This window comes from Colletotrichum navitas (assembly GCF_030913465.1).
Source record: "Colletotrichum navitas strain CBS 125086 chromosome Unknown LY79scaffold_9, whole genome shotgun sequence".
Classification (NCBI taxonomy): Eukaryota; Fungi; Ascomycota; class Sordariomycetes; order Glomerellales; family Glomerellaceae; genus Colletotrichum; species Colletotrichum navitas.
The window spans coordinates 558115-580951 of NW_026850555.1; the positions used below are offsets into that span (position 1 = coordinate 558115).

At 54.0% G+C, this 22837-nt stretch overlaps 8 protein-coding genes across 8 annotated transcripts; 3 read left to right on the top strand and 5 right to left on the bottom strand.

The window, feature by feature from the left end:
• Window positions 1-1026: 1026 nt before the first annotated feature.
• On the bottom strand, window positions 1027-2676 carry LY79DRAFT_587629 (SAM domain-containing protein; the record flags this gene model as incomplete). The annotated part of the gene is made up of 3 exons (XM_060560798.1): window positions 1027-2108; window positions 2172-2333; window positions 2409-2676. The coding sequence occupies 3 exons, from the start codon at window positions 2674-2676 to the stop codon at window positions 1027-1029; spliced, it is 1512 nt and encodes a 503-aa protein (XP_060418003.1).
• A 6002-nt stretch (window positions 2677-8678) lies between these two features.
• On the bottom strand, window positions 8679-11479 carry LY79DRAFT_697393 (uncharacterized protein; the record flags this gene model as incomplete). The annotated part of the gene is made up of 4 exons (XM_060564848.1): window positions 8679-9442; window positions 9568-9921; window positions 10181-10262; window positions 10370-11479. The coding sequence occupies 4 exons, from the start codon at window positions 11477-11479 to the stop codon at window positions 8679-8681; spliced, it is 2310 nt and encodes a 769-aa protein (XP_060418004.1).
• Window positions 11480-12307: 828 nt separating this feature from the next.
• Window positions 12308-15051, bottom strand: LY79DRAFT_542446 (aminotransferase class I and II). The gene has a single exon (XM_060557001.1). The coding sequence runs from the start codon at window positions 14741-14743 to the stop codon at window positions 12728-12730; it is 2016 nt and encodes a 671-aa protein (XP_060418005.1). The 5' UTR covers window positions 14744-15051; the 3' UTR covers window positions 12308-12727.
• LY79DRAFT_625663 (uncharacterized protein) lies at window positions 15052-15500 on the bottom strand (the record flags this gene model as incomplete). Its single annotated transcript, XM_060562100.1, has 1 exon — window positions 15052-15500. A coding segment is annotated over one exon (213 nt), but the record flags the coding sequence as incomplete, so codon positions are not given.
• LY79DRAFT_542448 (uncharacterized protein) lies at window positions 15500-16140 on the top strand. Its single transcript, XM_060557002.1, has one exon. It carries the CDS (start codon window positions 15573-15575, stop codon window positions 15894-15896), a length of 324 nt encoding a protein of 107 aa, XP_060418007.1. The 5' UTR covers window positions 15500-15572; the 3' UTR covers window positions 15897-16140.
• On the bottom strand, window positions 15950-16616 carry LY79DRAFT_407428 (uncharacterized protein). The gene has a single exon (XM_060553065.1). It carries the CDS (start codon window positions 16451-16453, stop codon window positions 16004-16006), a length of 450 nt encoding a protein of 149 aa, XP_060418008.1. The 5' UTR covers window positions 16454-16616; the 3' UTR covers window positions 15950-16003.
• Window positions 16617-17298: 682 nt separating this feature from the next.
• On the top strand, window positions 17299-18140 carry LY79DRAFT_407510 (uncharacterized protein). The gene has a single exon (XM_060553066.1). It carries the CDS (start codon window positions 17411-17413, stop codon window positions 17951-17953), a length of 543 nt encoding a protein of 180 aa, XP_060418009.1. The 5' UTR covers window positions 17299-17410; the 3' UTR covers window positions 17954-18140.
• A 1218-nt stretch (window positions 18141-19358) lies between these two features.
• LY79DRAFT_542456 (acetoacetate-CoA ligase) lies at window positions 19359-22600 on the top strand. Its single transcript, XM_060557003.1, has 4 exons — window positions 19359-19825; window positions 20311-20888; window positions 20949-22100; window positions 22179-22600. The coding sequence occupies exons 1-4, from the start codon at window positions 19610-19612 to the stop codon at window positions 22288-22290; spliced, it is 2058 nt and encodes a 685-aa protein (XP_060418010.1). The 5' UTR covers window positions 19359-19609; the 3' UTR covers window positions 22291-22600.
• Window positions 22601-22837: the final 237 nt, after the last annotated feature.

Here is a 22837-nt window from a genome sequence, read left to right on the forward strand (position 1 = left end):
ACAGTCTCACCATTGCTTCCTTCTCCACCCCCTTCGGCCCATGCTCGTGTCGACCCTGGAGCCGCGAGTCATCCCATCCTGAGGCAGATGCCCATGCTTCTAGAAGGTCAGTAATAGGCGAGTCTGGCAACCATCCTTGACGCGATCGTCCACTTCCCCCTCGACCTGCGTTGAGGACCCCTACGCCAACAAGTGAGCGTCATTCTTCCGGCCACATCGTCCTATTCTCGTACGCTTGCGGGCTCGTTCCATGTATCGGGTCATTTGCCTCCGCGCTCGGGAGAAAGGGACGAGCATTCGTCCGACATTGCGAGGTCACAATCTCGATCAAAACGGCAAATGGTGAAAGTCCATGTCAAGAATTGAAAACAGCTCCTTTTTGATAGCTCCCGCAACTCCTTTGGTCGCACTGAGCAGATGCCGCCACCCAAATACCCAAGAAAATTCCCTGCCACCTTCCGACTGTTGGTTACACGCTCGCTCTACTCCAGTTCAAGCCACCTTCCGTAGACCGTGACACACTCAGGCACCATACCCATCCCCCGGGTCCCGCTTACACCCGGCGCAAGCCCCATCCGGAGCCTACTTAGATCCCCAAGAGCAATCAGTTCCAACAGCTTCGCAAAAAGGACCGACGAATCCCTGGACGAGGGTCTCGTTCCTTCGAGGTCTTGGAGCTCGTACATGAAAGAAAATGAATAAAATGAAAACAATATTGCTCGGATCCACCTTTCGAAATCGGACCAGTCCAGGGACAACTGCAAGACGAAACACTTTCCGTGGAGGAAATCCCCCGCCCAACCGAACCCACACTCTGTTTCCGCGGCAGTGTTCCAAAGCAGTCGTGTCTCTTCCGCGCAGCGCTATGCAGGTGAACGAACCCCAACTCCGGTATCCTTTGGTCCTGTCGGGTATCGCCAGCCCCGCGTCCTACGCGCGGCTAGTGTTCGTTCAGTCAATCGGTTGGGAAATCAGTCAAATCGACGAAGGGCAACCTTCGAGCATGATCAGTAACGGTATCGCCCCCTAAATGATACCACCGGGCGGATCATATCCCATTGTCGCGCCTCTAGCCCCAAGTCCGGCGCTTCCTGGCTGTTCTGATGATGGGTCGACTTGTGCGTTGTTCGTCTTCCGCAACATAAACATGGGCTTCTTGCCCTCCTTATCCAACTGCTTGAACAGGATAAGAGGCTTCTCTTCCAGTCCTAAACAGCGCTCCTGATCACCGTAGACAATGTAGAGCGCGTATTGATCCCAAGGTGCATTAATCTGGTACTTTTTGAGAGCGGCTGGTAGGACCTTGTAGCACGGATCGTCCATACTAACCCGGAACGACTTGAAGATCTCGACGGACGCGTTGCTCGTATTCGGCGTATCGGGGGCGGGGGTCGGTCCACGTTTCGGCGCAGTGGCTTGTTCGCGAGCCTTGTATCCGTGGTCGTTCTCGGCAAAAGTTGATCGTGAGGAAGGGGTGGGGACTTCCGAGCGGTCGGAGCGATAAGATCGTGAACCCAGCGTTGCACCACCGTGCGTAGGAGGAGATGTTGGCGAGGGCATGTTTGGAGACGGGTAGCCGGGCGAGGTAGCTGTAGCTGAACCGTTCATGGCTGCAAGGTGCGACGATGACAAGACGGCTCGCTCCGCGGCATTTGATGGATCCAGCGTTTGTTCCATCGACCTCTCGTGGGTTGTTTGCAGATGTGATGGCGAGCTGCTCTTGGGCGTCGTTCCCAGCATAATCCTCTTGGTGGAGTACTGGCGCTGTAGGCTCATCGACTGGGCCGAAGAAGGCGTCGGTGCCGGTGGCGATACAGTGTCGTAACCATAATTCTGGCTGTTGTTGTTGCCGTTGTTGTTGTTACTGTTGTTGTTATTGCTGTTGTTGTTATTGTTGTTGTTGGAGACATTCGGTAGTGGTTGTGACGAGTCCTTTGCTAGACGCAACGCAGGCAGCATATCCTCCCGCAGCCGCCTGAAATCTTCTGACAGTCTACGCAGGTCCTTCTCCACCAGGCTCATCCTCTCGTCTCGCAAGCGAAGCTGCTCAACAAGGTGTTTAATATCCTTAAGGGTAGCTGTCGCATACTGAGCTTCCGCATCGGCAGCTACAAAGGGAATGCAAAGGTCAGCAGGGAGTTAGTGGGGGATCAGAACGCGGCATCACCTACACAAGGGCACATAGTGGTCGCTTTCTATGGGGATGTCCTGGGCCTTCTTCACGTCGTAGACACTCTTCAGGATAGTAAGGCGATGCCCGACACTGGCGATGCCCATGGACTTGAGGTCGTCATGCTGTAAAGCAACCAAGGCTTCGCCGACAATTTCGTTCTCTGACGAAGGGCATGAGTCAGTCAGGCGTCACAATAGCGCGGGGAAGGGACGGTGGCGAAGAAGGTTCAGCTTACCAACGAAGCTATCGGCATACTGCGGCAGGCCAATTGTGCTGATAAAGTCGGCGCACTCATCGGCAGTCCACTCAGAGATGATGGTTTCGGGTAGGCGGTCGGCACTGCTGCGGTGGCCGTAGGTGGTGGGCGTGTGCTCGCTGGAAGAGGGGAGCTCGGAGTCGATTGGTGATCCCTCGTCGTCGGCGACGGGCGAGTTGGGCCCAAGACTACGCTCGTATTCGTCGTCGGCGTCCGACTCTGCGTAGATGCCCGAGTCGAAATTCATGGCTAGCGTCGATGGGCTGTCGGGCGGATCAGAGGCAAGGGAGGCAAGGGGAGGAGGCGCAACAGCTCGTCGGAACGGAGGTAAGGCGACGGCAGTGGGGGTCGCGGCAATCGGGAGAGATAGAGGGGGAGAGAGAGAGAAAGAGAGAGAGAGATCGAAACGGAGAAGAGAAGGCTGGAGGGCGAAGAGGAATCGGGGATGTCGAGTATCGAGAAGCGCCAGGGGTGCCCTCAGGGTAAGACGGTCGTGAGGGCGGCTGCGGGGGCCCGTTGCAGAAGAGATTGGGGGTGTGGAAGCAGCACACAGAATCGGGCTGACAAAGGAGGAATCACGGGCATCGGTTCCTCTCGCCGCTTGTCGGTGTTCCTGGCCGACTTTCGTTGGAAAGGTTGATGTCAAGAGAAGGGGAGGAAGAGAAAGAGAGAGGAGATGGCGGTAAAAGGCGTAAGTGCAAAGAGGCTCAATCTGATGCACGCTACTCAGAGAGACTAAGATGGTAAAGTAGGTAGCCGGGGCAGACTGCAAGAGTTGGAAGGACAAGTCAGGTTCGAAGATGGGATCGCCGTTCGGGCTTGGGCTCAGGCGAATAAAGGTGGACGAGAGCGTTTGGCAGCGGCAGGCACCAGCAGCAGTAATAGCGGTAACAGCAACTGCAGAGGGGGGACCTGGCCTGGACCTGAATTGGATTTTGGCGTGCTGCAGGCGGGGGCCGCGGCTGCTTTGGTGTGATGGGACTTGTGAAGGAGTACTTTGTACCACTCACTGTACGAGAGTAGATAAGGTACCTACCTTGGTAGGTAGGTATGTAGGTACCGTAGAAGGGGGGGAAAGTACGTAGACATTTGCAGTACATGTGGTTCTATGGAGAGCGCAGCGCTGTTGGAGGTACCTTCCCTGATGGTTTCCCTCCCCGTCCGCTGTTCCCTGTGTCGCGGTGGGGGTCCCAGGTTTAGTGCGAGTGTGTGTTCGCCTAGGTCAAGGCACCACACTGCACAGCACCTACCAGTGGAGCTGCAGGTACGTAAGTAGGTATCGGTACGATCCAGGAAAGCCAGTGAGAAGGGCGCCTCCGGTGCCTCCGTAGCAACAGGTAGCGTAATGGATATGGAAGAGATCCTAGTAGGATGAAAAGCAAATAAGCAACCTTTAGAAGCATCAGCCTCCAGAGCATCGGGGGGGGGGGGGGGGGGGGGGGGGGTTCGGGGGGTTTTTTTTTCGGTTTTTTTTTCTTTTCTTTTGTACTTTTTATCTTTTATCTTTTTTTTTTTTCCTTTTAATTTTTGCATATCGTTTTCCTTATATGAGGTACCCGGTAAAATGTTATACGCTCGCACTCGGGATACAGCCTTGACAGAGGAGATATTGCAGGCAAAGCCGCCCTCATCTTGTACTATTATATCATGTACGACCAACATGTACATTTGCCGCCACCCTCTTGCTGTGCTGCCCCCCCCTTGACAGTGCATGGCATATCGCAGGCAATTTTTGGCGTCAATATTATCTCCCATGCTGTTGCAAAACGCAATGTCCGTCTGGATGCCACCACCATTACTACCACGGCGACCACCAAGCAAAACCAAAAGGGCGAGTTGCGCCGTGCCACCACCATTAGTCGACCCATTATCGCGGCCCCGAAAGCATGTTAGCGCCCAGGGGAGGGGTGTGTTATCCCTGGGCCATTGACTCGGTCCAATTGCCTGCCTGCTTGATGTCGCGCTCTACTCCGAGAAGCGGCTAATCGTTAGATACCGTGCGTAGCAAACAGATCCTTGGCGAGACCTTTCCCTGCCTACTACCCTATTTATTTATTGATCATCACGGGACTCGCTCTTATCACCACGACGAGGCATATATATGTCTTCCACTGGTCCATGTAGCTGACATGGTGCATCGGCTTGCTGCTTGGGCAGCTGAAGCTGAAGCGGTTGCCATATGTCTTAGGTCTGACGAGACAGAAGCAAGCAGACGGACAGAGTCAATCTCCGGGCAAATGTCGACGGGTTTTCGTTGCAACCCCATTGGTATGTTCCAGAAGCCAAGCCGTCTGCATGTCTCTCTTTTTTTCAACTGAATCAATACGCGCAAGGAAACGTGCCGCGCCAGAAGACGGACAAAAGAAGCAAAGAAATAAGAAAAAAGAGGGAGAAACTTGGCCCAAAGAATCGACGGGATTTGACGGCCTGCAAGATGAGAAAAGGCCCTGCTCGCTGCGCGCCGGTGGAACGCCGAACCGGCTGTGTCCAGTCCTGCCACTCCAACGCCCCATCCATCGGTAATTGGGACCGAGCAGCCCGGCCGTTGCCAATCGCTAACCGGAAGTGGGCCCCGTTTGCTGCCTCCGCTGCCTACCTACATACCTAATAGGGATTTAGGATACCTATAGTAGTGTACCCAAGTAGATGGACAAGTTGGTTGGCACTGAAATTGACTTTTGGCATTGGATGGCCAAAATATGACAAGTCAACCGCCCGTCCCCTGTGTCTAATGATGACTCTCGGGATTTCGGATTTCTCGCCAGGATCGTCGACTCGGCTGCGTTGGATCTTAATCTTAAGCTTTCATCAAGCTCCCGGTCCAAACACGGAAAAAAGAGTCAGAAACATGCGGTTGACGCAGCCGGAGACTCGGGACAAGCCATGCGGTGAAGTCATTGTCAGATGCTTTTGCCGCTACCTCGTTGCTTTTTCCACCCCGTCCGAGCACCGTCTGGTCTTCCACCAACCGTGTCGCTCAGTCCCGACTACGGCTTTCCGGACGCCTGCGGGATGGCCTCACCTCCGTTGATTCCGTCTCAAACCCGTCTTGCCTTGCCTGACCTTGCCTTTCGACACGTCCAATACTCGGATACCTCCGCAGTTGGTCTCCGTTAACCCTAACGTCCATAGGAATCTTCGCTGACCTTGCCGCGAAGCGCCCGCAACCCACAGGCCTCCTATGTAGGATGGAGGTTGCTTCCGTCGAGCCGCCTATACCACGCCAGAAAGAACAAAAAATACAATCCCGGTCGTCCAGCCCCCCCCGCACGCTTTCTTGCGTCAGTACACTGCATCCCCAGGATTCATACTGGTTCGCGTCAGTGTGCCAACTTTGTCATATAAAGCCCACACGACACTTATCTCATCTACCGAGTCGCTCCTTGCCTACCCGCCCTATATAACCCGTTGTTTTATGAATAAAAATGGTTCGATTCTATCGGGTCCGACAAACCCATCGCCCGCCGTCGGGCACCGGTTCAAGTGAGCCAAACGGAGCATTACCCCCCCCCCCCCCCCCACCTTGCCCTACGTTTCCATCGAGCATCTCTGGATGGAGCTCCGCCAGTCTAGGCCTCAGATCGCCCACATACGACGCGTTCGCAGGCTTCCAGTCCGTTTCCACAAATTCTCGGTTGGCCCATCCATCCAGTACAGCACGACCGTTCGAGAATCCCCATGAGGCATTTTAATGTATCGAGGAGCTGTCGTCATATAAAAAGGGCCAGCCAACGGCCTGCGCGACTTATCAGCCCGGGGGGAGGGGCGTCCATCATTCGTGTACTTGTTACCACTCCATACCTAAGGACGGGGCATGGGCCGGTTGGTACCCACCCATTGTTGTCATCATCGACAGTGTACCCGTACTATGTGGCCGTCTCAGCCTTCCAGGGCGAAGTCGCAACTACCACGATTAAAGCTGCTGCTACCTGTGGCCCATTGGACCCTTGGGTTTCAATTTAATTTCAATCAGAGAAACCCCTACAGGGCTATGGGCACATCACTCGTGCCAAAAGGAAAAAAAGTTATCGGCCGGGCATGTCGATTCTACTACCAGTAACTCTGCTGAGCGCCCTGCGTCGATCATCCTCTCCCGCCTCATCACCGTCATCCTGCCCGTCTCCCCACCATCCCTACTTGTTTGTCGTCCTTCATCGCAACTCTTTTGCTATGCCGCGGCCACCCCGCTACTTACTCAACATCGCCCGGACCCCCTTGCTGATGTGACCTCTACCTTCGGTTGAAAACATGGGTCTTCTGTGGAAAACGCCCAACAACCAACCCACCGTGTCATGTCTCACCCTCGAAAGAACCAGGTCGATCCGTGACCGAGATCTGTAGAAAGGAAGAAAGTGAAAATCAAAGGGCCCCGAGCGAGATGCCCCTCCGTTATTCGTCGTCTGTGTTTCAGGCTTTCTGCCGACCCAGCACACCTGTTGCCAACATGTGCAAACACACTTTCGCCCCAGCACCCGCGCTACAGAAAAAAACAGCCACCAAGGAGGTGGAAGATGAGTCCAAGGGTCCAGTTGACATGCCGGATGTCACGTATGGCAACCTTCCAAAAAGACGCCAGAAAAGGTTGCTTCTACTCTACGCCACTTGATTTCGGCCAGCCCCCCCCCCCCCCCCCCCCCCCGCTTGGCTATCTTGGACCATCTCGTTTCGTGAATGCTGTTCTGAATCGCCAACTCTCCGCCCCTCGCGTTGACATCTCCATATAACTGCCACATGCCACATTTCTCCAGCTCACAGCACCGCTTTCCCCAGCAACACCTTGAGTCCCTCCCCCATCCATGTGTATTATGTATGAAACGTTATCTTGGCTTGTATAATATCAACCCGCGGGTGAAGAGAGAACGGCAGAGTCGCCAGATGTTATTCATCTCGAGCCTCCGACGCCGTGCTCGCTCATAGGATGCCCCTGGCTCGCCGTATCTTCCGAAAACGGAAAAATACATCTATCGCACGATCCTTTTCTCATTTTCAAGCACTCATTCCCCTCACGGCACATCTTCTGGGGGGTAGATGCAGACATACCTCGGTGCTATCAGACCGTCTCCAATTTGATGTTTTCCCCCCTTGACTCAGGCTCTCGCCAGGGTCCAAACTAGAATTCGCTCGGCCGAGTCTCTACCCACCCCTTTCCCTTTACTTTTGGCTTATTGAAAAGCCTCACACTGGGATTTCCTCGGGCGGTCCCGTCGCAAAGTCTGGCACCCGACCAAGTCCCCGATACCAAAAAGTCCGTGCTAAGGCTTCTCGACATGGGGGGGGCCGCACATGGGCGCCAAGCGCCTCGAGGTCTCCACGAGGTCCAATCCCGCCTAGCAGTCCCGCTAAACTTTGTCATCATCTACCCTTGTTTTCGGGGTTTGAAGCTTCTTGTTCGGTTAGAGGAGCCTATACGTTCTTATGCGGGAACCATAGGCAGGATCCCGCAATCAGGCTGTTGGGGTCCTTGTGTCAAGGTCGACTATGAAGGCTATTTCTGCATATTTATGGATGCCGCTCGCCTATCATCTGAGCTTACGGAACCTTCCAGGACAGATTTCACGTCGCAGGAGAGCTGCTATCAGACCCTCGTTGCCGCCTCGTATCGTTCTCGCGGCCCCACGAAGTCGGGGATTGTGTAGCAGCGATTCTAGGCAATTCTGGGATCGCGATGCGCCTCTGGAGACCTGAGCAGTAGATCCGTGACTAGGAAAGCTTAGAAGACCTGCTTGAAAGCCTGAGTGATCGATCTCAAACCATTAGCCTCTCGCGCTTCGTCTTCTCGCCACCAGTAAGTGAAGTGGTGACAACGAGGTTCGATAGAGACACGAAAAAGCACCAGGAAAAGTGAGTGAGTGCTCGCAGCCAGCTGCGAGACTTTGAAGTGAAGAGAATGTTCCTTGATCTCTTGTTCCAATACGGTATCATACACTCATGCCAACTCATAGCCACAGCCAGTATCCAGCTAGTATACTCTCAGACCTAATCATCTCACTCCATGTCCCTTCCCGTCTTGTACTCGTATTCCAACACGCCATATCGTACACAGTAAGGATTTTCTGTTCGTTCTAGAACGATGGCCATACCATCCATCCCCTTGTTCAACAGCTGGTTTCTAACATCCAATAAATCGTCCTTAGTCAAAAGTAGACGCATCCAACAACCAAATTCCGTCTCAGCGGTAGACGGCTCAATCGAGGCCATATTTGAGAAGCTTGATCGGCTCAACAACGGTGTAAGTTACGGGATTTGTCGTCATTTATCTTTTGTTCGGCTTGTAGTGTCCGTCGTGTCCGACGGCTTTGAAGGACACTCATCAGGCCGCTCTTTCTTCAACTCTCGTTGCACCTTGAGTTGGGCCAATCCACCCAGTCTCCTCTTCTTCATCGGCCCCATGCTTCTATGAAGAGTTTTGACATGGTCCTCAACGCTTTCGGCGTAACCATCAGAAGTATGTTGTCGATCAATGAGCCGGCTGTCTGTACCGGATGCGCAAGTCACACTTGTGCCACTAGAACTGCTAGCAATATTGACGTTATGCTTGCGCATAACTGACCGTGATTCAACATTGCTTGGTTGAAAGAACCCTGTTGGATCTTGCCGTCCGGTTGTTTGACGCTTGCTCATTGCTGTCTCGGGCTCGAATCGTTTGTCCCGCACGCGTTTCTTCTCTGGCCCATCTTCCTGGATTGACTTTGGGCTACGGAAGGAAGACACTCTTCGTTTACGGGCACGGTCAGGCCAGCCATTGGAAAATCGGAGTTCCCCGACAAGCTGTTTCTCGGACAGAGGTGAGTTTCTTCCCGGCTGAACTCGTGCTCCGCCTTTGCGAATGGGCGTCCGGGGGCCGTCGGGTTGGGGAACAGGGCCTCGCGGCTCTCTAGCTTGACGATGGCGACCATACAGTTCGTGTTTAGAGGGTGGGCAGTAGTCGCCAGTCGGAATATGATTGCTTTCCTTTGGGTCATTTAGTAACTGAGATGGAATTGAACCACGGTAGCCACTGCCAGTGCCTAAGCCTGTATCAGTCCAACTCATGAATTTGATTCTCCAACAAAGCCGCCCAAGCCGTATGCGATAAGAGAACATTACTCCGATTCAAACAGTATACCGGAATATGCAAACGATATGCTAAGAGACTTACCGCGAGAGTGATGTGCAGCGGATGCTGCTGCAATGCCGCGGTCGAGGGCACCAGCTCTATGGGGGCTAGGGAGTGTTCGACTTCGACGCCTACCCATCCTTAATCCCGCCCTGGCATCCTTCTCAATAGGAGAGGAGGGCATGCTTCCTGTCTCTGCCGAATATTTTGTGTTTGCGAATTTCGTAACGGGATATTGCTCTTCGTACAGGGGGCCAGGTAAAGTCTTGATGGGTATCAATCCCAAGGTGCTGGGGTCCACTCTACGCTGATTCAACACCTTTGGCTTCCGGTCTGATGTTGTGGCTCTCCACGAGCTTGGCGTGACCCGAGGGGACGTGTTTGACGGCGATGTAGCTGGAAGCACAGTGTTGTCCCTCGCTCCTGATACCGCGTTTGGCGGGGTTTTGCGTATGCTGTGCTCTTTGTATATGCCCAAGTCTTCTCCTGCACCATCTCTAGTAGAAGTGAGAGATCGTGGAGACTCAGCTGATGCAGATCTTTCGCTTAGCTCAAGCCCAGCTGTTATCTTCGATGGGGTGTCCTTTTTCAAAGCGTTCTAGGTTTTGGAAGCGCGGGCATCCTGACGGGGGTTTCGAGAAATTGATACGCAGACCTGCTTCGGCACCGCTTCGACGCGGATGGAAGGCTTGGCTGCTCTGATCGCCATATTTAACATCAGGTTGAAGCCACTGGCGCTACGAGATGTCCTCGCAGTTGTCAATTTCGTCTCCTGTGTGCCATTCTTAGCAGCGTTTGACGTCTGGCACGTTTTGCCCTTCTGTGTTTGGAATCTTTCTTCTACCTTTGACTTGGACACAAAATCCTTCAGCGAGAAATGCGACTCTGGAGTTGTGTCTTGAGGTGTTGTCGCGTGTTCAAGGTCGGACGGGAACCAAGAAGCTTGCGATGACCGATGGTTCGAAATGCCCACGTCATCGCCGATTACTGCTGGTTTCGTGTGCTCTGTTTGCTTTAGCTTCGACTTTCTGACGCCCCTATCACTGGCTCCGGCCTCTGGTGTTATCTTATTCTTCCGGTCAGAATTGTCAGAGTCATCATCTTCGAGGATGAAACCCGAAACTCGAGTGCCCGCGAAAGTATTTACAGTTACTTCATCTTCGTCGATAACGGAGTCATGTGTGCTGAATGAATTTGCCTCCGGGAAAAACCCAGTTTGGTAGGAGCGGCTTTCCAACTTGGCTGCGACTCTGAGATTTCCGATATGGTCGTCGCTTGGAGATGACGGAATCCTCAACGGAGATGAAGGGGCTGGGAAGTACATAACTGCGTAGTCCAGGAAAGAGCTGCCACGAGCTGGGTCGCCCTGTTCGACAAAGAGACTCCCGTGACTATTCTGGGTTCGAATGTCGACGTCATTGCTGGTTCTGGCCTCCAAACGAGGCATGTTGCGGGATTTTCTGAGACTACTTGAAGTCGCAGGCTGGGGTACTGGCATATACTCGGTCGACGGCGAGGATCTTGCGTCTGAATGAGGTTTCCCAGTAAGGTTTGCGTGCTGATTGGGATCGACTGGCAATGAGAAAGACGAAGGTGGCCGAATCGGGCTACAAGAAGTCTTGATAGAGTCTCTGGCGGAACTAATTTTCAAGTTCTGCTTATAGGTTACCGAAGTAATGCTGGGTGCTCGAGGTGGTGACTTGGCGGCTGCCCAGGAAGTCGTCGGTTGGCAGTGGTCGTAAGTGCCACACAGGCTGTAGTTGTCACCATCATGTACGCCGATAGTTTGACTATGAGTAGCATATGATCTTCGGGGAGCAGAATTTGAAGGTCGGAGGGGTGGTAGCGATGTGATGACCAAGTCCCGGTGGTGTTGGGAAGTCTCTTGAGATGACCCGTGATCGGTCGCCACATTAGTCGGCACAAAGCCGTAGCGAGTGCGGTTTTCTGTCATAATGATGAACTGCTAGTCTCACCAAGCATTCAAACTTCGTTGCTTGCTTCGATAAACTCTGTAGAGCTTGGAGATCGGAAGTCGAAGATGGAGGGCGTCAAAAGGTGGCCACCGCCCACGAAGCGACTTGTTCCAACAATGGAAAGAAGGGCAAGAATGTCGAAGAAGAAAAGAAAAAGACAGCAGTCCAGGAAGGGATACAAAAATGAGCATCGAAGAATAATTCTCCAAAACCCGCTTCAAGTAAAAATGGGATGAAGTAAGATGTTTGTCGGGTAAAAGAGGATGAAGGAGGGTGGTGATGCAGGTGGTAGAACTTTGGTGGAAACAAATCGGTTAGGGAACGTGAACCGCATGTGAAGATAAGCAGGAGAGCTTCAAAGCAGGGAGCGGTTTAATTCAGGTCTCGGTGGCCACCTCAGTAGGTCCTAAGTAGGTCGTTCTGTAGTACCTACCTCTTAACATCCAGAGTCCAGAGGGGAGGAGCAATCTTAGGAGCAATCTGTCCTAAGACGGAAGCAACGATGGGCTAGGAGGAAGAGGGAGGATAATAAAAATGAGCAGCCAAATCACAGAAAAAGACTTGAAATTCAGCAGAAAGGGAAATAACTAGGGTTTCGCATCGCTGATGGGATTGCAAGTTATATATTGGGCTGGTAGGCGCAGCGGAACAGCTGAAGGCCGGTCGCTTGGCTCTCGTGCAAGTCATGATACAATGCTACGCAGACCTGAGCATAACCCGCCTAGAGAGGTTCCACAGGAGAGAGCGATGCTGGAGATCCGAGTCACCAGTTACCTAGGTCCTAGGTAGAGAAGTAAATAACTATTGCCCATCACTCGCTGTGCGACCAAGAGGGTGTCCAATAAAGGGTATGTCCATTACTCTAAGCTGCCTTAGTTGTCTATGTTTCTCAGCTCCTTGGAGCCTAATACTACTAGTTATATTGGTACGGTGCCGTAGCACATGAATTCGTTCGCTATTCCGACCATTACTCCCAAAAACGCCAGGGCCATGCAGGCTCTCTCTCCCAAACAAGGATAATAGAATAGAGACTCAACATTGATATCACAAGCATCATGCAAAGGCGGGGTTGAATACAAGGTACCAAACCCCCTCTTTCGCCGAGAGACGTTGCTTCATTGTTCCGTTCAGTCCGCGCCTCGTCACTGTCTGACCCAAAGAGTCTGACCAGTCGTGACATATTTTCGCGTTGCAAGTCTCCAACTTTGACTGCAAAGACATGTCGTTTATCGCAAGCGCGTCTTGGCATCCTGGACACCGCGAGCTATAACATCCTCGAGCTTCCAGCGAGGGGGCTTGTAGGCGCCTTCCAAGCCGTTGGCCTTGCGCCACTCCTTCTCCTTTTCAGGAGTGACGCCTTCAGGAAGAGGCTCTTGGCCGCCAGCAATGCCGGTGGAGAATCTGATTTGGAGCTTGTCGGCAACCTCATCAACCGCCGCGAGGAGTCTGTCAAGATCGTCCTTGTTGTGGGCCGAAGATACGCAGAACCGGACACGCGAGCTGATGAGCGGCGTTGCGGGATAGCCGACGATGACGACAGAAATCTTGCGTTTGAGCATCTCGTGACTGAAGGCGGGCATCTTGCCAGGGTTGTAGAGCATGACGGGGATGATGGGAGAGTCGTCGTGGCCGTAGACGATGAGGCCCAGACGCTTGAGACCGAGGCGGAGGTAGCGGGAGTTAAAGGCAATACGTTCCAGGCGCTCCGCACCCTGGCCAGGGCAGAGCTCACCGGTGATCAGGCGGAGGGAGGCCAGAATTTGCATAAGAACGGAAGGCGCAGGCGACTCGCCCAAGATGGTCGCGGCGTTGGAGCTGCGCAACTTGTCGATGATGCTCTTCTCAGCAGCAACGTAGCCACCGTTGGCGCCAAAGGACTTGGTGAGTGTACCCATGAGAATATCAACGCGGCTGGGGTCGATGCCAAAGTAGTCGCAGACTCCACGGCCGCGGGGACCAACAGCGCCAATGGAGTGGGCTTCATCAATGAAAAGGTAGAATTTGTACTTGTCCTTGAGAGCCATGATACCAGGCAGGTCGCACATGGTTCCCTCCATGGAATACAGACCCTCGACGGCGACAAGAATCTTCTTCCACGGGCGATGGGTGCGAGGCTGACCTTGAGAGATGGCCTCACGGAGCTTGCGTTCGAGATCGACAACGTCATTGTGCTTGAAGGAGGAAATGACGGCGCCGGAGAGACGAGCACCGACTCTGATGGAGGCGTGGTTCAACTCGTCGGAGAGGATGAGGCAACCCTTGGACACGAGCGCGGGGAAAGAGCTAGCGTTCGTAACGAAACCCATTGAGAAGACCATGGAGGCAGGCTTGCCGACGAATAATGCGATCTCCTTCTCGACCTCGAGGGCCAAGTCCGAAGTACCAACATCAGCACGAGGGCTGCAGGTACTGAGGGAGTATTTCTTGACGCATTCCTCCACGGCGTCGGCGCAAGGGCCTTCGGATTGGGCAAAGCCAAGGTAGTTGTAGGAGCTCATGTTCAGGGTCTCGGTATGGGTGCCGGTGTAATTGTAGGTACGGTTATAATCCCTGGACTCGCGATCCATGAGGGTTATGTAGCGACCAGGAACGCCAGTAATGGGACGCGCGAAGCAGTCGTCAATGCGCATTTTCAGACGACGGACGTAGAAGTTGTCAAAGTCCTCGTTCAGGGGGGCATATCCATTCTGGGGCTTGAGGGCCTGGTAATGCTTCTTGTCGCCGAAGCGCTTTCCAAAGAAGTCGCGGGCATGGCCGAACAGAATGAGAATCAAATAGCTGATGTAGGTGGTGAGGACGTAGTAGTAGGGCGGCTCATCAATGATGGGCGGGTCGAGCGGCTTGCCGTCGTTGGACTTGCTCACGTATCGGTGACTAGGATGGAGCAGAGGACCGAATTGAGCATCGAAGCGTCTCTTCTTCTCCGTCTCCACCATGGAGGGAGGGGAAAAGAGAGTAGTAGGGGGTTCGTTGGTATCCGGCTCGCCAGCGGTGGCGGTTGAGAGGGAAATGGTGGGGAGTGAGATGGTGGAGGGAGTGATTTGGGTTGAAGAAACATTTTGCTGCTGCATGGCCAAGAGGGCTTGCTGGGCTGTCTGGTGGTCCTTGTCCTTGGCGCCCTTGGGAGAGGTGAAGAAGTTGGCGATGCGGTTGCCGGAACGAGAGGGTCTCCTTTCTTTCTCGGTAAGCGGCATGGCGGAAGGGTAAGAGGTCGAGAAGGGATTCGCAATTCTACGGGGCATTGCTGAAATGCGATGCAACCGACTGCGGATGACTCGGTAATTGGACTGGAAAAGGAGGCGTCGAGGTCTGCAGGGAGACCAGGCGAGCGTTAAATCAAGGTATTTGACGAAGACGATGCAATGCTTTCAATGATGAAGTCGAGGATGGAGAGTGCCCTGTACAGGAAGACAAACAGTCGATCAGCAAAGGCTGCGTGCATCCGAAGGGTTGGGCAGATGTGATGGAAGAAGTAGAAAAGAGTTGGAGGTTTGAGAAATAGGGAAATTGTCGGTCAGCATGTCAGTGGCGCACGCGCGGTCGCAGAGGCAGAACCGGCGGCCACTAAAAAATAGACCCGCTAGGATTACTGGGAGCCAAGGTACTCGTCCGACCTCCTTGAAAGGTTTGATGGAAGCTCAAACGAGACAAGAAAGGAAGCGCTAAATGCACGCTTGAGGGGCCACTAAGGCCATCGATGTGCCGGATCGACGAATTGGGTTGGATTGAAGGCGGGCGATGATAAACAACGGTCAACACTTACCAGGACGCACCGTTACCAGCTACTCAGATGATAGATAACCAGAAGCCGGAGGTTGGAGAGGATCCAATACGTGCATGAAGACCCGGCGCACTACCTGGTCTCTGATGACCCTTTCTGCTTTGCGACCGAGTTGAGTTGCGAATTGAAAGAAGAACGGGTGAGGGTGTGGGAGGGAGAGAGAGAGAGAGAGAGAGAGAGAGAGAGAGAGAGAGAGAGAGAGAGAGAGAGAGAGAGAGTGTGTGTGTGTGTGTGTGTGTGTGTAGAGAAAGCTATGGGAGGAAGGGAGGGAGAGGAAAGGTACTGAGTAGATGGATTATCGATGCCCGGTCGTCGTGCGATGGGATTGGACCGTGATTTTAGGTAAACTGGGCGCGGGTGGACTTTTTTTTTTCTTTCTTCTTTCTTCGGGAGCCTTGTCGGTTGGAAGTACTCTTGCGGCGAAAGTGGGTGACGAGGTACTGCAAGTGCAGAACTCAGGAGAGTCCTGTTTCTGTGGTGGCCTGTGTCTTTTGTTCAACAGATGCCTGCAGGGGTCTGTGATTGGCCCACCACCGGACAGTTCGGGAAGTCGCGTGGCAAGGCGAGTCCACAACAGAGCACAAGCGACGAGCAAGTACTTGGTATTCAGGTAGGCAAGCCAAGTAAACGGACGAGGAATAGTAGCAGCAAGCCGATATTGAAGTAAGTGTATCCGCGACTTGATCCTACGTCACCCCGATGGTTGTTGTTGGTTATTCGTCTATTTGACCTTGGGGGGAGAAACAAGCCAACAAGGAAGGTCCTCAAAAGTGAGATGAGGGAGATCGAGATACACGCACGTACCCACACACCTGAAAGTATCAGCGGTGTGTGTGTGTGTGTGTGTGTGTGTGTGTGAGAGAGAGAGAGAGAGAGAGAGAGTGTGTGTGTGTGTAGGTCGATAGCGGGGAAGGAGAGAATAGGTGCTATGGAGAGAGACTTCTTTTCCTCTGCGTACCTCAATCTCTTGGTCCCGAGGGAGACTGACAGTTTCGTCAATTTCGTAGGAAAGGTGATGTCGGGAAGACGGGCGACAAAGAAGGGGGAGACGTCGAGCAGAAGAGTTGAAATGGACAACGGTCAAGTCGGGAACAAAGACGACCCCGCCCCTCAACAAGGCGGAAAGTGAAGGGGTAAAACAACACATCGTGTTAATGCTGAGGGTATCCATAATGAGCAGCAAAATTACCGGGCTTACGGCCTTTCTCTTTCCTCTCGCAATGGCCTGAGTATTTGCTGTGCCATCGGGGCTCCTCCAATGGATTGCTATGCACTCTTTTCTTCTTCTTCTTTTTTTTTGTGCCCTTTTGCTGTGGTGCAAGTGGCCTCCCCTTCTTCCTGTTAGCGTATCATTCAATTTCGAGGATCGGCATCGACACGACTTCTTCCTGCAACCCCTGCTCCCCGACAGGTCCGGGCTCAACGCTGTTCGTCTTTGCACGGTTGCCTCCCCGCTGGTTTGGTTTGCCTTGCCTCTCTTTTCTCGCCTTGGCCTACAATGATATGCCACGTACGGAGTACAATAAGCAACAACACATCGGTGGTGTACGGAGTACCTGATGGTAAAATCTACTGCCCAGCCCACCCAGCGAGGCTGGCCACTCAACTCCGCCCCCTCCCCCTGATAGTCCAACACCTGATTCTCGCTCAAAGTTCATGGCCCTCGGTGGGCTCTCTGTCAAGCAAGACAACATCAACCCTGTCGTCGAGCCCATCAAATAGTGTAGCGAACTACACTCCAATCCACTCTAACCCAGTCGACGTGATTTCGTTTATTGGGCATATCCCGCTTGGCCCCTGCGCCTTACTGCTCTCGGGACTCGTCCATTCATCCATTGGGAAGTCGATCATGCCATGCCCATTGATCACGCGCGAGAAAAGGGGGAGGAGGATCGAAGCCTAAGAGGCTGCCCGAACGACACGGCCCAAACGGACGCACCGGATTCTGTCGCTGACTGATAATGGGACATTGCTGTCACTGCAACTCCCGACTCACTCGCTCCCGGATGCACTGGCAATGGCAATGGCGCAATGGCGCAATAGCCCAATGGCATTGGCTGCTTGTTAATCCCACTGTTCCGTACAGCTGCAAGAATGCAAAGCATCGCAACCTCGCCATCCTGCCCTAATGCAGCCTTTGCAGACACCCAGAGGCTCTCTCCGCGTCCAGGGTATGGTGTGCATGATGGGAAGAGCTGGGCTAGGAGCTAAAAGCTGCCAGCCCAGTGTCGTCCTTACAGCTCCCGCCGGCCATCGCCGTCGACCACCCTCACCATTCGGCGGCCCGCTCTTGCTTAGCCCTAACGATGTTCTTTGGCCGCCCTGTCCACGGTTCCAAGCTGGGCTGTCAATCAGCCTTGCTTGGCCAACAAAGCACAACGCCATGGAGCCCCCCTGCTCGCCTGCCCATCGACAGCCCTCTCCTCAAATCGCGGCCGTCCGATGGCGGTGCTGGGAGGGGTTGCAAATGACGTTACCGCCTAAACAATCATGTTGGACGTGTCTTCTTTTCGGCAATGCATTCAACACAATTCAGCTTGACAACTACTTGACGACCCATCTCTGCCCAACTCAATGCCGTTGGCCATGTCCGCCAGCCATTGCTTGGGGCATAATGAAGCATCGATGGCCCTGCAAGCCGGACTCACCGACGGCGCATCAGCAGAGTTGATGCCGAGCAATTGCGGCACACTCAAATGTGCAGTTCCCTCGGCGCACGAGCCCCCCATCAGCCACGAGCCAGTGTGCACAGCGCACGCGACTTTGACGATGGGGGCAAGACGTTGCGAAGGTGGAAAGGGAAAGCAAACGACACGCTCGGTTGATCGGCTGATGAGATGTCGAACGAACCAGGACGCACCGTCCGTTAACCGTCACTTGGATATTATACCGTTGCATAAAGCCGAGTTGGAGGTGCGTCCATAGCGAGTCAACAACTACCTAGACGCTGCTTCTTCGTTCCCATGTTTCTTCCTTTAGGCCCCTTCTTCATCTTTCTCGGGTATGTACGACCCACGTCGCATCGGCTACTCGACCGAGGCGTTGTTCGGCTGCGTTTGCCAACAATCTCGATCCCCGGATGGCCGAATACCCTGCTGCGGCCCCGTCAGATGATGAAGATGCTTACTCGGGACCTTCGGTGCAGCCAATGACAAAAGTCGCGCACAATCTCAGGTCCCTGTGCTTGATTACTCCTTCAGCGTGGATTTGCAGAAGAGGTCTGAAGAGCGTGGTGAATTACGACCCGTTAGCTTTGCAGGCTTCTCCCCAGCATAGCGTCCAATTCTGAGACGGTATCCTGTCGCTTGGATGTCGTTATCGATAGCAAGGGTTGCTATCCGTCCGTACCTTGATCGAGTCCAGTGAGATGGATCGGGGGGGGGCGCATGGGTGCACCAGCCACAGCGCGGAATGGGCAAGTCTTCTACGTCCAATGCCATAAACGCTTCGGTCCAGTGCCTCAAGGCTTTGAGGGTCTTAGGTAAGGTGTGCCTTGCATGGCCTCATATGCCTTGTGGAGCTGGAATGTGGAGTGAGCGCAGGTACGCATTTACACCGTCCGGTAAGTACCTCGTGAAGAACGAGGGCACATCACACCACGGTCCCCAGATCACAACAGAGCGTCGATGGTTCTTTTGTCTGAGATGCTGAGAGGGTCGTCAAAGTCTCCGTTGCCCTCCCTGGAAGAGAGAGAAGAGAGAGAGCAGGTTCACGCAGGTGGCCTGGAACGGGCAACGGTCGAGCTCCGATCCGAGACGGAAATATACCCAGTTACATCACTACCTACCTAATCTACTACCTAGGTACGGGTACCTAGGTAGATAGACGAGAGCCAAGTGTGTCCGTCTTCTCGGCTCTCCAGAAGCATTGACCACTGAGCTTGCTTATGCTTACTACCTAATAGCTGTGTAGGTAGGTAGGTGCTACCTAGTTGGTGCCAATTCCTCCCCCACCCCGGACTCCGGTTCTTTTGTGTACTTACCTACCTTGGGTAGGTGGGGAGGTACATACAACTGCCTTCTCAACCCTTCATTTTCCCTCCCTTTTCGGAATGTACCCTCGGAATCGACCCCTCGGATCGCAACGGCTCAACTTCCCTCTCTCCACTCTGGCCGAGATCTCAACTCAAGAAGTATCGCATACAACAATTTCGAAAACATTCCCTACCCCTATCTCCTTGTAGCTGTGATATCAGCTGCTCAGGTTTCGTCTGGGGCGTCACTCGCTCTTTTTATTTTTGTTTTTATTTTTTTCTCCTTCTCTCCCACTCTCACTCGCGCACCGTCCCATCCACCCCCCCTCTCAATCCGTCCAATTCTCGCCCAGCATGACTATTACCGGTGTCACGCGCAATGAGCTCTGGCGGCATCCGGACTCCACAGCGACTCCAATGTGGGCATTCCTTCTCCGGGTGAACTCCAAGTACGGCCTCAAACTGGCAGACTACCCCGGTCTGTACAAGTGGTCCATCGAGAACGTGGCAGAGTTTTGGGAGGAGGTCTGGCACTTTGTCGGCATCACAGCCTCCAAGCCCTTCGACAAGGTACGCTAGCCAATGCCATTCGTCATATCCCAAACTCAACCCAACCCTCATCCTGTCTTGCTTCGCTCTGCTTTGCGCGCCTTGACTGCCTGGATCAAGGCGGAGTGCGGAGAAGAAAACGAGGTTGTGTGGCATCAGTATGAGAGAGAACGAATCAAACTCTACGCGAGTGCCAGAGACGTCCCCAATAAGATGCAACGACCAAATCGTCAACACCACCCTCACCAGTGTCTTGGACCCTCGCTATAACCTCGTTCGAGAACCTTGATGCTGGCGTTGAGTGAGGCGGATGGCTATGCGGCCATGGCACATAGCTTTGCATGATTATTGCCCTCAAAGGTTGAATCATGCGATGAGCCATCCATTAGCTCGTGGGAACGCTAATGCCCCAAACCAAATAACCTCCAAAAGCGGCGCCCGTACCGCCTATCATGATATTTCATCTCCCCGCGGACCAGGAGCTGACCCGGCCTGGTTGCCTCTAGGTCCTGCCGCTCAATGCGCCCATGTACCCGCGTCCCGACTTCTTCGAGGGCTCCCGTCTCAATTTCGCCGAGAATCTGCTCTTTCCCGCGAACGCCGCCGTCGACCCCACAGCCGTCGCGACTATCACCACTACCGAACTCGGCCTTCCGGTCTCCACAACATGGGCCGAGCTCCGCGATGCCGTCCGCCGCTGCTCCGCCGGTCTCCGAGCCCGCGGTGTCCGGTCTGACGATATCGTTGCGGGCTTCGTTTCTAATCATGTACAGGCTGTCGTTGCCTGCCTCGCTGCTGCTTCTATTGGGGCCATTTGGACCGGCATCAGTCCCGACAACGGCATCAGCGCCGTGCTTGACCGTCTGGCCCAGATCGGACCCAAGGTTCTCTTTGCCGACAACGGCACCGTGTACAACGGCAAGGAGTGGAGCAGCACCGACAAGACGGAGGAGATCGCCAGGGTTCTGATGCAAAACGGTCTCGAGCTTGTTGTTGTCATCAACAACGTTGGTTGTGATCTTGGTATGGATGGTCTGACGGCCACAGGAGTTGTCGCAGAGGAATACGACTCCTTTTTGCAAAGGTATGGGGACTCCCTCCCGCATTCCCCCTCCCCTTGTTCTTTCTGCTGACCGACAAGAAGCGCCCCTGACGAGCCCCTGAAGTTCGAGCAGCTCCCCCCCTCACATCCCCTCTACATCCTCTACTCCAGTGGCACGACGGGCCTGCCCAAGGCCATTGTGCACACGGCCCTAGGTACCCTCATCCAGCACAAGAAGGAACACGCCTTGCACGGCTCCCTTGACTCGTCGCACACCTTGTTTTACTATACAACCACATCGTGGATGATGTGGCATTGGCAGCTCTCTGCTCTTGCCGTCGGCGCCACTCTTGTCCTTTACTCTGGCTCTCCCTTCAAGCCCCATGGCCATCTGTCGCTCCCACGGCTCCTTTCCGACCTCCGTGTGACCCACTTCGGCACATCCGCCGCCTACCTCATTACCCTCGAAGCAAACGCCGTGTACCCCGTCAATGAGCCCGGCATCGACCTCTCACCCCTCGAGGCGATCTACTCCACCGCCAGTCCCCTCCCGCCTTCCACCTTCTCCTTTGTCTACAAGGCATTCCCGTCCAAGGTCAACCTCGCCTCCATCACGGGCGGAACCGATATCATCTCCCTCTTTGGCGCCCCGTGCCCTCTCCTTCCCGTCCGTATTGGCGAAATTCAATGTGCCGGTCTTGGAATGGCCATCCACGCCGTCGACTCCCTTTCGGGTGAATCCCTCCCCGACCCATCCCATCCGGGCGATCTCGTCTGCACGGCTCCCTTTCCCTGTCAGCCTCTGACCTTCTTCGGCACCGGAGGCGACGAAAAGTACAAGGCAGCCTACTTCGAACGCTTCTCCAACGTATGCGGCGCCAAAGGCGCAGTGTGGCACCACGGAGACTTTGTGAAGATCCCGAACCCGGCGACGGGGTCGCTCGTCATGCTCGGCCGATCTGACGGTGTCTTGAAGCCCGCCGGTGTGCGTTTTGGCAGCGCCGAGATATACAATATTCTCGCGCATTTCTTCGCTTCCGAGGTGGAGGATGCCGTCTGCGTAGGTCGAAGACGTGCCACGGACGTCGACGAGACAGTATGTCTCTTCGTCGTGTCCGCCGCGGGACGCCAATTCGATGATGAGCTGCGGGCAAAGATCAGGAGTGTTATCAGGAGGGAGCTGAGCCCAAGGCACGTTCCTGGTGTTATTGAGGAGGCCGGTGGCGGCATCCCGAAGACGAGCAACGGGAAGAAGTAAGTCTCATAGACGTTTCCTTGTATTACTGAGAGTAGTACTACTGAGGTCGAATTGAGAGCTGACAACTGATACAGGATCGAAGTGGCGGTCAAGCAGATCCTCTCCGGCATGGACATCAAGACAAACGCGAGCGTTGCCAACCCCGAGGCTTTGGAGTGGTTTCGCACGTGGGCTGCGTCGCACTAGATCTCTTCTTCCTTTTCTTTTTGTGAGATGTTTGTGTGCGAGGGACGTTTTCCCTCGCCGCTTGGCCCTGGTTTTGCTACGCCTCGGCAGGTCAGGCTAAGTCATGCATGCAGTACTAGGTCATTAGTATTTAGACAGGAATAAGGGTCACGTGGTGCCTGCCTCACATAACCTAGGGGCTAATCAAACCGGTCATAATGATATTTTGGTGTAAATTCCTAATAAATGTGGACCGCATGGAGGAATCCTAGCTGGTCGGTTGGTCCGTTGTTGCTGTCCAAAGACTAATGATCCAGTGCTGTAGTAAACCGGGGGGGGGGGGGGGGGGTTCGAGAGGTTAAAAGGTTGGCGGAATGTGATTTGCTTTGCTCGATTGAAGCCGGCTGATCGTTGATTCTAAAGACGGAGACCGGAGTTGATGTTCGGTTGTCGGTTATGTTCTATTCGTAGGTAATCATCAGTGTTGGTGGTCTATTGTGCGTAGCCTCCCCTCCCCCCGCCCAAATAGGAAAGTTGGCTAGCAGCGTGTTGGTTTCCTTCCAGGGCC

Excerpts from the sequence above, each read along its gene's own strand:
- LY79DRAFT_542448 (XM_060557002.1), top strand. The coding sequence starts at position 15,573 with ATGGATTATCGATGCCCGGTCGTCGTGCGATGGGATTGGACCGTGATT.
- LY79DRAFT_542446 (XM_060557001.1), bottom strand. The coding sequence starts at position 14,743 with ATGCCCCGTAGAATTGCGAATCCCTTCTCGACCTCTTACCCTTCCGCC.
- LY79DRAFT_407510 (XM_060553066.1), top strand. The coding sequence starts at position 17,411 with ATGCAGCCTTTGCAGACACCCAGAGGCTCTCTCCGCGTCCAGGGTATG.
- LY79DRAFT_542456 (XM_060557003.1), top strand. The coding sequence starts at position 19,610 with ATGACTATTACCGGTGTCACGCGCAATGAGCTCTGGCGGCATCCGGAC. Across the intron at positions 20,889-20,948 it reads TACGACTCCTTTTTGCAAAG|CGCCCCTGACGAGCCCCTGA; the intron begins GTATGGGGACTC and ends ACCGACAAGAAG. Across the intron at positions 22,101-22,178 it reads AAGACGAGCAACGGGAAGAA|GATCGAAGTGGCGGTCAAGC; the intron begins GTAAGTCTCATA and ends CAACTGATACAG.
- LY79DRAFT_407428 (XM_060553065.1), bottom strand. The coding sequence starts at position 16,453 with ATGGATACCCTCAGCATTAACACGATGTGTTGTTTTACCCCTTCACTT.